Genomic DNA, 12,465 nt, shown 5'->3' with positions numbered 1-12,465 from the left:
AAAGAGTGAGGGTATTTCTTCTCCACCATCGCCGTCCCTATTTCTTCATCCTCTGCCTCCTCATAATACCTATAATGTTCCATCCTTGCAACGATGTCTTGAGGTAAACTTCTCATCATACACAAAACATAACTCTTTGGCATGCTTCTCCTGAACCTCTGTAGCTAAAAGACGCCTGAGCGTTGCTCCTCATTGTGGCTCATGATTCTTGTCCTATTAAGCCTCCCTCTGAACTTCAACTATTTGAGATTTTGGTATTGTAGTGGTTGCAGTAGTTCTGCATGACGCTCCACCTGCATTGTTGCTTATATTAGCCTATTCTATGGCATTATGCTCTTCAACCAACTGCACCAATTTCATAATTTCTCCCAAATCTTGCAGCCCAAGTGGCTGAAGTGTTGCATGTAGGTCAGGCTTTAGAACCATCATGAAATTTCCCTCTAATACTGTTTCAGAAATTTCCCTCAGTTGTCCGACAAGAGCTCGAATCTCTCCCTATATTTTATGATAGTCCCTCATTAAGTCAATGCAAAAAATTGCTCGTATAGGTTTTCTTTTTGAATGACTCAAAAACATTCTAACAAGCAATCATTAAATTCTTCCCACTCGTGGATTAAGTATCTAGTCTCCCTCCACTAAAAGCATACTAGGATCTTCCACTCCAAATATGACTCTGCTGCCATGGAGGGGGGTGGTAAAAATTTTTCACTGAGGCCTTCCAAACCTCTCTGAGAGCTTCTCTAAGAGTCCCTAAGTTCATTTCAATCCTCCCCCCCCCCCCCCCCCCCCCCCCTCCCATTTAGCCCATTTACTTTCAAATATCTCTCAATCTGATACACTCACCCATGTGTATATTCCCCATCGAAGTTAGGCATCTTCAACTTCCTAACCATAGCATCTCCACCTAAAAAATCCTCTCTCTATTGTTGCCCTCATGTATCGAGGGAAAAAGTCCCTCCTTTGATCATAGCCATATCCCATCTTTGCTTCTCTCCTCAATTCTTTTTGCTCCTCCATACCCTTGCATAGCCTCTTCTCCATATTTCGCCTCAAACGCCTCCATCAAAAATTTCTAATCCACCCCCGATCGGAGCCCTAGGAGAGCATTCTTAATATGGGATGCTTTCCTTCTGGTGTTCTTCTTGTTTGATCTCATTCCCTTACAATTTAGCCAAGGTTTCTCCGATCACCCATTGGTTAGGGCTTGCAAATTGAATTGATGGTGGGTCTTGAATTGCATCTCAATAAGCTTTCTCAACATCTCTTCCAAGCTCTCGAATTAGCCCTTAAATTAGTTTTCCATGTAGGAAATCCTTCCTTGTAATGTGGCGAACATTTCCTCCATCCCAGATCTGATTTGACTCATCTTCTCCTCCAGCTTTTTCTCCAAATCCTCTACTTTCTTAGCTCTCATTACTCCAAAGAAGATTTTTGATCATGAAGGCAAAACACTTCTAAGTTGTGATCCCATATTGGCTTCCTAGCTAGATTGAATCGAGATTGAATCGCCACAGTTCGTCATTGGCTTCCCAAATAAGTGGTATCCCTACTAGATCGCAAGACTTCAACTAGCTACAATCACGGCTATAACGCTAGATTCGCCTCTTCCCAACAAGCGTAGGATTGTCTCTCGACAATTGACACACAACAATCTGATGATGCTTCCCTACAATCTCGATGTTACTTGTCAAATAGCTGGATCACTGCATTGAGCTTATAGCATATGAGTGAGATTATGTATAAAGCGATCGTTGGAGTTCTAATAGCGGCTGTATTGCGTCCACGGAGCAGGATTAGGAGAAGATTGGCGTTCTGGGTATGCATATCTTGCAATCCCTTTGGTACAAGCAATCTTGTTGCCACTTGCCTGTTGGCGAGTCCTCGATTGTTTGCTTGCTCGATCGCTACTATAACACAACTTTTGCGTGATCAATCAAAGTTGTATGTACGCAACGATCCTTTTTATTTTTCCTATAAGAGTTGCGATCCGCTTGAGCTGATCACATTTTTTCTTCTCAGCTTCCCAAATAGATACTCTGATACAATTTGATACGATTTGACGTAGAAATCGACAAAATTTTTCATAGAAATTAAGGCAAACCAAAATTTCTTCGTTAATGACAAAAAAAAAATACAAAGATAAACATCTACAATTCGAGAGGTAGGAAATCTCCTCAAACTCTAAACCTATAACTTATAACAATCCATGCCTAAACCCTAAACCCATTAGGGTCTATTTATAATAAAAAATAATAAATAATATAAGACTAAATTGGCCTTAGGCATAAAAAAGACAAAATTGCCCATAGGTCGGGCACCGCTGTAACATCTAGTTCAATAAAATGGAAGAAACAATCTCATTTTCATAAAGAGTAAATTTTTTGAAATCCCAACTCATACATTAAATCTAATTGTCCGGCGGGACTCATACAAAAAATACCTGCAGTAAAAACATTGTTACTTCTGTTTATTTGTGACATCCAATTCAAGTGCAAAACCGGTAGAAAATTTCAGAGGCGTGTAGTTCTAAACTCAGCTACTCAATGTCATGGCCCTAAAATCAGTTAACCGATCACACAACCAACATTTACGTTACAACATTTATCCGACAGGTCATATAGTAATGAAAACGTCATGATTTCTTAATTATAATCAGAAACAGTAATCTGATCCTAATACATGACAATGCCAATGAAACAGCTTTATCCTCAAAGGGCCAATAACGTAATCCCTCAAGGGGCTTTTAAATAACCGGTCATCTTAAAAAGGAGGCACAAAAACGTACTCACTATGCCTTAAAACACACTTTTAACACCCATCATTCTCAACACCGACAAAAAAACCAATATATTTCTCAAATTAAATAATTGTGTTATAAACAAGCTATGTACTTTCAGCTATAAAGCATAAAATGCAACCTGCAAATCAACCCCTAAGAAGGAAAATCAAAACACCGAGCAATACTCCTAATCATAATAATAAAAAAAAGGCTTTACAATTATTCATACATTTATACAATATTTTTAATAAATTTAGAATATAAGGTTCTTAAACTGAAGCAATTAAAAGATGCAAGAAAAAATAATATATTCATGCAAATATTTTAGTATCTAAAAACGCGTTATAATGATTACTCACTTGGTAAAGGGATGTGGGCACCAATGTCTCATATGGTTCATTCAAAGTGACCACTCCGCCCACACCAAGCTGCTTTAGGTGAGGAATATCACCAGGGAAAGGAACAGCTCCTAACAGCAAAAACTGATTAAAAAAAGGTGTTAGTATTGACTCTTATATGTCCTTGAGTACATGTAATCCACTCTATAGCACCGAGGATCTGTGAAAACACTAAAACACGGCAAAATTCATGAAAATAAATAAAATGGAATAATTGAAACAGAAACAAAACTATGATTCAAACAAATATGTATGAAGTGAAGTATCAAATCAATTGAACAGGTCAAAATACAACTCAACACAAGTCGATGCAAAATAATTGAAACCTGAGCCATGTAGCTCGCATCATAATCAAGTATATGTACTATTAACCAATTCAGATGGTCTGGCAGTACCAATGTCTGTCTAAAAATGCAAGTTGACTAATGATTTTGTATTAGGGTTACAAACACAACAGTTCCACACAACTTTTAAAATAACCCCCCAAAGGTGGTGAACTGGCGACAATAGCAGATAGCTTCTAAAGCCTCCAGTCTCCTTTATGGTGGTTAAATTCAAGCAACAATATATAGTCAATGTTGCACTTAAATAAGGAATTGTAAAGATGAAGAGATCAAACAACCAGCAAGCCCTTAGGAAACAATTACTTCAAAAAATCGAGTGCAAAATACAATGAAAAATGATTTATAAACGATGAAATAGGCATAGAAGTGCAATGGAAATAATTACAAAATATCATAGTTGACCACAACAAATGGCATTTACAGCATCAAAATGTAATCAATCTCCAGAAAATTTCCGAAATTTTCTTTTTCAAAAAAGGCACATTTTTACTTATCTTACTCAAAATCAATAATTTTTTTGCAAAGATTCCATTCAAAACTAACTCATATTGTTATTTGCACACAGAATGCTTTTAAGGTTACAATAAACACTTTTCAAAATTAAAGTCAACAATCTTTAGAACACAAAGGAAAAAGCTGGCCTCCTCCAACAAATGAAAGGATGTCAATAGCCTGTAGTAAACAAAGAAATAAGAACAGATCCCATTTTCCATAGCCAAAAAAAAAAAAAAAAGGAACACACATGCGGCTGTACAATGAATTCACCTGAGATGATGATAACATTAACAACGCCAATTGAAGCATCAAAACACAAACATGAATACTAGATGGTTTGTGCAATTTTTAGTGGCATAAAAAAAAGCATGTTAAAACACTCAAATTAATTCATCATATTCTATGGATTTTACCCATAACAACAACATTTAAACATATTTTACCATGCAAATAAGAAAATGACAACAGGAACACTACATAAAGCATATGCTCTCCTATTCAGGGATGGATCGCCACTTTGACCTCAAATAATAACAATAAGTGCATGCAATTTCCAATTATAATTCAGCTCTCGCCAAAAAAACATAAGCACTTGTATGTGAGTTTCCTTATAATTGATGAAGTATCAATTTCATGTGTCGGAGTACTTCAATCAAAAACCTTCCATAAACAGTAGCTCAGCTATCCCCTAATTTTTATTCGTTTTACTTTCCTCGATTAGGATCCGCCAATTAGCATGGGTTTCTAAATGCAACATTAAGTAAAAGTAAAATCAATCAAGCCACTTCTCAATCCAATTGCGGATTTATAGATTAGCAAGCCTCTCTCCCTCTCTCTCTCTCTCTCTTAAATTAAATCTAACACATCAGCAAGCCCTAATCCATAAATCAAATAAAAGCATCGATTGAAATAAACAATTAAGGAATTTGAAAAAATTAACAACAAACCTGATCAACCTCGTCCCACCAGCGGAACTCCACCTGGATCTTATTCCGCAGAACGTTATAAAGAAGCGTGGGATAGAAAAGAAACCTCGCCCCAACTCCAACTATCGTCCTCTTCGGATTGAACGCCCCGATCCTGCCGTCATCTACCGACCCCGGCTCCTCTGCCTTGATTCCCTCTTCCAACTCCGAGATGCGCATGTCTCCAAAGCCAAAGTCCGATCAAATACAATTTCAGATCACCAAACCCCTAAGTTCGCTTCCCAGTATCATGGAGAGCCCTGACCAGAGCTGCTCCTCAAGCTTCGATGGCCTGGATTCAGAGCAGCATATGGGAAAAGAGAAAATCATAGATTTCCTGGGAAAAAGGGATCGAATCGGAACCTGAGACCACAAGTTATTCGACTTCGATCCCCACTTATGTGAGTTTCCAGTTGAAGTTTCACGCTTCCCCTCCTTTACTTCTTCCTATCTCTTGGCAGAAAACCGACGAAAACGGGAAGTGCAGGTCGCTTGCCCACCATCCGATTCCCACTATTGAAAAGTTAAACCATACTGAGCAAATAAGAGGAGTGGTCGGCTTTCAAGTCAAGATGAATTACGGATATGCCATTATGAATGCGAGCCGTTGATAGCCAATTGATTTTCCGGTTGAGCAACCTTAGGAACCGTTCGATCATACTAGCTTTTTATCTTTCAACCATATATGAGCACCCTTCTTTGGGGATGTTCCATCTCCCGTTTCTGCAAGTTCGGACAATGATTATGATTTGATCATCTGAAATGCACAATAATATGATTGGATCATCATCATTGTCTAAACGTGAGATTCACTAAACGAAATATATTTTTGATCCTCGAACCATTCTCTGAATTTATTTTTTAATATTATATATTACAGATATATATTTATGATTTATTTTTTTTAAATAATGAGTAAAAGACTCAAATTATTTAACTCAATTTTTAGATTTAACAAAAATTTTTCATTATATTTTGAATTTTTTATACTATAAATTATCAATACATAATAAATCAATGATAGTGTAATTTCAAAATGTAAAAATTACAATATTGAAAAATCCCAAGATAATTAAGATGAGTAACAAATGGTAGAGTAGCTTTGTGAATATTGTAACGTATTCACAACTTTCTGGTACCTATGACAACAATTCTTTTTTTTTTTTTTTTCCATTGAAGAAATCTCCCATACTCTTGGGATAATTGTAGGATTTTCCAAGCTATCTTTGGGTTTCGCTTGTGGGGGGTGCATGCTTTTTCTCTCTTTTCTCCACTATTATATTCCCTTGTCCTATTTGAGCTTCATAAAGCTTTTTTAGTCAATGAGATTTCCCAACCCAACATCTCCCCTCTTTTGGTTTTAGCTTCACAAACCTAAAAGCTTTTCATAGCTTTACTTCTTGTAATGATCATCTCTTCCTTCTTGAGGCAATGCCTCAAAATTTAGCCAAAAGTAAGTATTTATCATTCTAGAAAGTATCATCAATTAAAAAAAGTTCTTATTAACTTTCACAATACCAAAAGCAAGTATTTATCATTTTCATTTATTATAGTGGTTGTTATTGATGTGATTTTTTTTTTTTATTGAAATCATTTAGTAGGACAGTTTTGATAGAATTGACTCTCGTTGGACATATGGCAAGTGAGCATCCAATTTACATCTCCACTTTTTTTCGCTATTATTAAAGAAAAAAATGAAATCTTAAATTTTATTTTGAATCTTACATTTGTTGGTGATATATATATATATATATATATATATATATGCTCAATTTTTCTTGCTGTGAGGGTTATGATATTATGCAGAATACATATCTCTATTTTCTAAATGGTAAAACTTTCTTGTTTAAGAAAATGATCACGAGAATTTAGACTATTTAAAAAGTGTTGATATTCCTCCATAACTTTTGATATTTTGTTGGAATAAAATTGGGATGTCAAAGGGGGAGTTAGCTTTGCATTGACATTGTAGTTGATAACATTACTATTAATAGTTCCAGTTTGACTTTGCAAAAGTCTGTGTGAGAGTCTCACAACCATCCTTTATTCCTAATTTTTTTCCTTAATTATAATGTTAATAAATTTACTCACAAGTTCTTATATGATTTAAGATCAAAAGCTTATTGTAGGTGCACTATTTTTTCTTATGTTTATCTTTTCCATTTATTCATCCTCATAACCATTCACAATTCCATAAAAATAAAAGTAAGAGTAGAGTCTCTTTTAGAAGAAGATCTAAAAGAACTTCAACCACAAGATACGACAAAATAACATAGTAATTAAGTAAAAAGTGTATAAATTAGGATAGAATTCAACAAAAGTAGTATTTATGAAAATACTAAGGTTCAAAATTGTATGAATAGATAAATGATAGATTTCATCAAAAGAGCATAGCTATTTTATTAAAGTTGTAATTATAAGAGCATAATTAGATTGTGGTGAAAATGTATTTATAAATGCATGACTACACTAAGAATAATCTTGACCAAAAGTGCATGGTGACAGCTCAGAAAGTTGTTGTGAAGCAAATCAGTCGTATCATGCAAGTATACATATTAAGTAATATTGTGGATTCAGAGTACCGTATATCGATCATATGAGGAAAGAACTAAGAAATATTCCAACAAGTGAATTTCTAATTTACTAAAAATCTAAACCCGCTTTAGCATGATCACAAGTAAGAGATTGAATTCCTACAATCCTAATTATAAACATAAATCAAAAGCACATGTTGGAAAACAAGAAAGCGGAGAAATTTTATGATTCTTCAAGGGAGATGAGGCTTGCGTTTCTGTGATTTAAGTGTTGTGGTGGTTTGTGATTTTTCAAGATGATCCCCAACCTGATAGTTGCCAACGTGGATAAAATATTCTTCTTAAGCTTATGCTTAGGTCAAAAGAGAAATTAGAACGCATAAAATTAAGTTTCTCTTAACCCCATGACATTTCCTAGGATTAATCCAATCTCATTTCTAGATTACAAATTCTTAATAGAATATGTCTATTCTTATCAGGATTTTATGATTAACTCATTCGTTCCTCTATGCGGCGGGCAAAAAGTAGTAGATCATGAAGCTGTTAACATTCTAATTGGTCAAACTATGATTAAATGAAGTGCAAAGTTTAACACAATAAATTTGGCATGGGAGCTCAAAAAAACATTATTGGAAAAATAATCTGTGAAAATCACAAAATCATGGGTCTTAAATCACATGCGTCAATTTTACGTGATTTTATATGTTATTATTCCTGCATTTTACATATTAATTTTATTTATTTTTCACAGATTTACACTTGAGAAATGTTTTTTGTTCATGTTTCTAGGATGTAGGAAATTGAATATGAACAAGTTGGAGCGAGAAAATCCAACAAAAAAGTGCCTCGAAGTGACGTGACCACGCTTAAAGGTGGCATGACCACACCACTTATCGAACATGGCCAGCATGACCACGCCATATGACGTAGTAGGGCGACATGACCACCCCACAATCGGGTGTGACCACATCGACCTTGGTAGTTCAACGGCATGACCACGTCGGAAACGGGAGTGACCACGTCAACGAGCGAGAAACACTTTAGAAAAAAAGTTGATGGCCCAAACCACAATTTTTTATATAAATCTTAGGGCTTCTTGGAGGGAGTTCTGCATTAGAGAATGCTTAGAGGCTTAAAGAAGAGAGTTTATAAGAGATTTTGAGGAATCTCTTGAGGGTTGTCTTCCGCATTGGGTCAACCTTCAAGGGATAGTTTTTCTTTACTTTGTGAGTTGTGAAAGATTTTGTATGAGAGGGACATGTGTCGCCTTTTGCAGAGAAAACAAATTCTTGTAAGTTTTTCATATTTATGTTGCTTTCAATGAATTTTCATATAAGTGTTTTTCGCTATAGTTTCTCCATAATGAGAAGCTAAGTTCTTTTCGTGCCTTTGTAATGTAGTGAGTGGTGGATTTATCGTAGATTTTCCATAATGTTTTTCCATTGATCATTTTTTGTGCTTTCATGGCTTATGTTGTTGCTAACCTCCAAACTTAATTTACTTCTAGTCTGGCCAACTGTGATGTTAAAATATTTCGTGAAACTACAATCTTTAATCGTTGCATAGTGAAAACAAAGAGTTCATCACATAATTCCGAGATGATAGACATATTCCAGTGGAATTCTACAATCATCCTAGGTGATCGAAAAAGTCATGCGAAATGTGATAGGGATTGAGAAAGCCTCAACTTCATGGATTTTAGGTTTTTTTGATCTAGACATATACATAAGGAGTATTATGTCCCTGATTCACAATAATCACGTAGGAAAAGCGATCGTTACGATTCTCAAATCACAAAGGCATGTGTCTCATCTATCTTGAAGAAACTCACGAACAATCCTACTGTTTTTTTGTTTTTTATTCAATTACTAAGTATTCTACTTTCCTAGGACCTTAAGACTTAAAAAGCTCCTTTTAATAAATGCTAACCTAAGTTAACTAAATTAGTAAACTAGAAATTTTTCTGTGTAGATAAATATTATACATTCCATGTGAGATCGATATGTGGCACTTTTGAACCGCATTACTACTTGACACGTGCACTTGTGTTGTATGGTTAACTACTTTACGGTAAATTTTGGTGCTTCAACAAGCATAACCTGAAAAAAAAAAAACACTTACAAAATAATTTTTCCTCTCCACCAAAGTAGAAGTTCTCCCTCTTATACAATATTCTATCTAAAACAATAAAAAAATAAAAGGAGGAGAAAGAAATACAACCCTTACGACCTCAACCTTAAGCAAAGAAGCAAGCCATAAGGTAGAAACTCTCTCTCTCACAAAAGCTCTCAATATCTGCCTCCAACCGTCTCTAATGATCCATGCTTCCTCAATGCTACCATAAAGTCCATTTTTATAGCAATTGTCTCAAATTTAGCAGAAATTTCTTCTAAAAAATGTTTCCCGCTTCTTCAGCATGGTCACGTTAACTTTATGGATCAGGCAATGTGGTCACGCCCAATCTAGGCATGATCACGTCACCCTATTAATCGGGCGGCGTGGTCCTGTCCATCTGATCCTAGCATGGTTACGCCCATATGGGGCGTGATCACGCCAGTTCTAACAATCTCAACCTTAATCTCGAAAAACGTACTTAATCTCTTGTAACTAGTACATTAGTTACAAAAACCTTCTACGAGAGTAAATTCATAATAATTAAAACAAAACAACAAGTAAAAATTGGGTTAAATGCAGTAAGAATTGCATAAATTTGAATAATGTCAAATAGCACAATCAAAAGTGCATAACTATATAATAATAAATTAGCTCAAAAGTGAATAGTTTATTCAATAAAAATTATGATTTAGCGGATAAAAGGTGCAGTTGAATGACCATGGCTTCATGAAGGATTTGGTTAAAAATCACCAAATTAGTATAAAATGTAAAGGGATATTCGTGTTGATTTGACTATAAATCAAATTAAGTCCACTTTTAAGCTCAATGGGTCTCATGGTTAATTACATTGCAAAAACAAGTTATTACATTAATAAAAAAAGATTAAATTTTTATTGCACCAATTGAATTCACTAGGACTGATTAGATTTAATAATAAAAAATAGTTTCTATCATAAGCCTAGATAATGACAAATTGAATTTAAATTTAAGATTGATTTAAAATTTTATGATTAATAAGAGTTTGCTTTGAGCAGCTGCAGTTGTTTGAAGAAGCAATGAAAAAGAAGTTGTCCAAAAAACTGTGATTGCTATTGTACTTTTTATTTTTGAAAAAGTCATATCACATCTTTCTAGCAGTCTACGCAAATAGTTGGTTCTGGTGGGAAAATACAACTTTCAGCTGCAACTTTTTGAAAACGCAGACAAAATACAGTTTTGTCAAACAGAAAATACTGAGGTGTGGCACCGCACCACCACCATATCGCTGCCCCAAACGCATATCATTATGTGCTCTTTTCAAAATCCCGTGAGATACTATAATCATTTTAAAGTCATCACTTAATCATTCTTGGTTGAAAACTGAAGTTGTGCTTCTAGCTAAACCAAGCTAAATGATGGTCGATGAATGCTCTAAGAAATATAAATTAAAATTGAATTGGAAAGGATAAGTACTTGAAATAACTCTATGAATGAGCTCAGGGAGGATGTCAAGCTTAATCTTTGTTTAAAGGATCTCTTTGATCGATCTGTCCTATATATCAAAACATGTACAATACTAACATTTTTTTTAATCGTAATAGTTCATTATTACAATGGTGCTAATCTAACAACCTTAACTTTAAAGCAAAAATAATCTGTATTCTATAAACTCAGAGATGAAATAAATGCACTCTTACTTCCATCTATATGGGTAGCCCGCCTAAGGGCGTGGTGCCATTCAAAGACCAAAATGAAATGGTTAAAAATATAAGAGTGCTTCATCTCTTCTTACATTACCTGATACTAACTTTTATAAATGTAAAATTTAGAGGATGGATATGCAAATACATAGAGGAATTGGGTGGTATGTATGTAAATGCCCCTAAAATTTAATCAACCTAAATTTATAAGATTATGCGGCTTTAAATAAAATAAACGTGCGCATCGCATATGAGCAAGGATTTAGGGTATGTTTAGGGCATCTGTAGCTTATTGAACAATCTGCTGATAACCTGATTAAAAATAATCTACTGATAAGCTAGTTGTGGTGGCTATTACAAATTTTTATTTTTTTGGAAAAGTCAAATCACAGCCAGAAAGCTGTCACCGCATCAAATAAGCTACCCCATGTTAAACAATCTGCTGATAGGTGCGGTGTGAAAACTCTATTTTCAACATTTTTAAAACTCATACGCTGCCAAAATACATTTTACCCAAACAGGTCAGGTGCTTTTCAAAACGCCACCGCACCAAATAAGCTGCCCCAAACGGACCCTTAATGTCGCAATTTTCATGAACTAATCAGTGTGTTGCCATTCCTTCCAAAAATGTATAATGGTATGTAGACTAACATAAAGACTCCAAAAATTATAACCTTTATAAAACCTGTTTGAAGTTCAGATGCAAGCACTCTTTCTGGTGAAAATAAATAAAACGAATGAGCTGAAAATTTTATAATTATATAATTATAGAGTCATAATTAACCCATAAATTAGTGAAATTTTATTTTAATTTTTTTTTCACTTTCTTTGAGTCTAAGCAAAGCTCAAGCATAAAATGAACATTGGCAGCACTTATTGTCCTATGTAAACCACCTTGTTTTAATAGCCAATTTCGCAAGCAACAAGAAGGAATCCGAGATGGCTTCTGACCAAATATAAATTAATAATAATAAAATGATAATACATATAATTGAGGTGAAATTAAGTTTCCATAAACTCGACACCGTGCTGCAATTTTGTATGTTGGTTAAACTGTGTTTTGACAGTTTTTTTAAAAAGTTGCTGCTAAATCTACATTTTTTCACTGGTGCTGACTAGGTGCGATGACAGCTTTCTAGTCGCAACCTGACTTTTT

The 12,465-nt window shown here is 34.7% G+C and overlaps 1 protein-coding gene across 2 annotated transcripts in view; it reads right to left on the bottom strand.

Moving 5' to 3' along the window:
- Positions 1-5,507, bottom strand: part of LOC110032776 (putative dual specificity protein phosphatase DSP8) — a 28,283-nt gene extending 22,776 nt beyond the window's left edge. Inside the window, exons 1-3 of one of the 2 annotated variants that reach the window (XM_020736527.1) lie at positions 5,345-5,507; positions 4,964-5,273; positions 3,139-3,261 (exon numbers count right to left, since the gene is read on the bottom strand). In XM_020736527.1, the coding sequence (XP_020592186.1) occupies positions 3,139-3,261; positions 4,964-5,161 (321 nt within the window). In that variant the 5' untranslated portion in view covers positions 5,162-5,273; positions 5,345-5,507. Of the gene's footprint in view, positions 1-3,138; positions 3,262-4,963 lie in introns of both variants that reach the window. The other variant, XM_020736528.1, reaches the window with a different exon arrangement.
- Positions 5,508-12,465: the final 6,958 nt, after the last annotated feature.

Source organism: Phalaenopsis equestris, unplaced genomic scaffold, assembly GCF_001263595.1.
Source record: "Phalaenopsis equestris unplaced genomic scaffold, ASM126359v1 Scaffold001027, whole genome shotgun sequence".
Lineage (NCBI taxonomy): Eukaryota > Viridiplantae > Streptophyta > Magnoliopsida > Asparagales > Orchidaceae > Phalaenopsis > Phalaenopsis equestris.
This window is presented reverse-complemented; position numbering and strand designations above follow the sequence as displayed.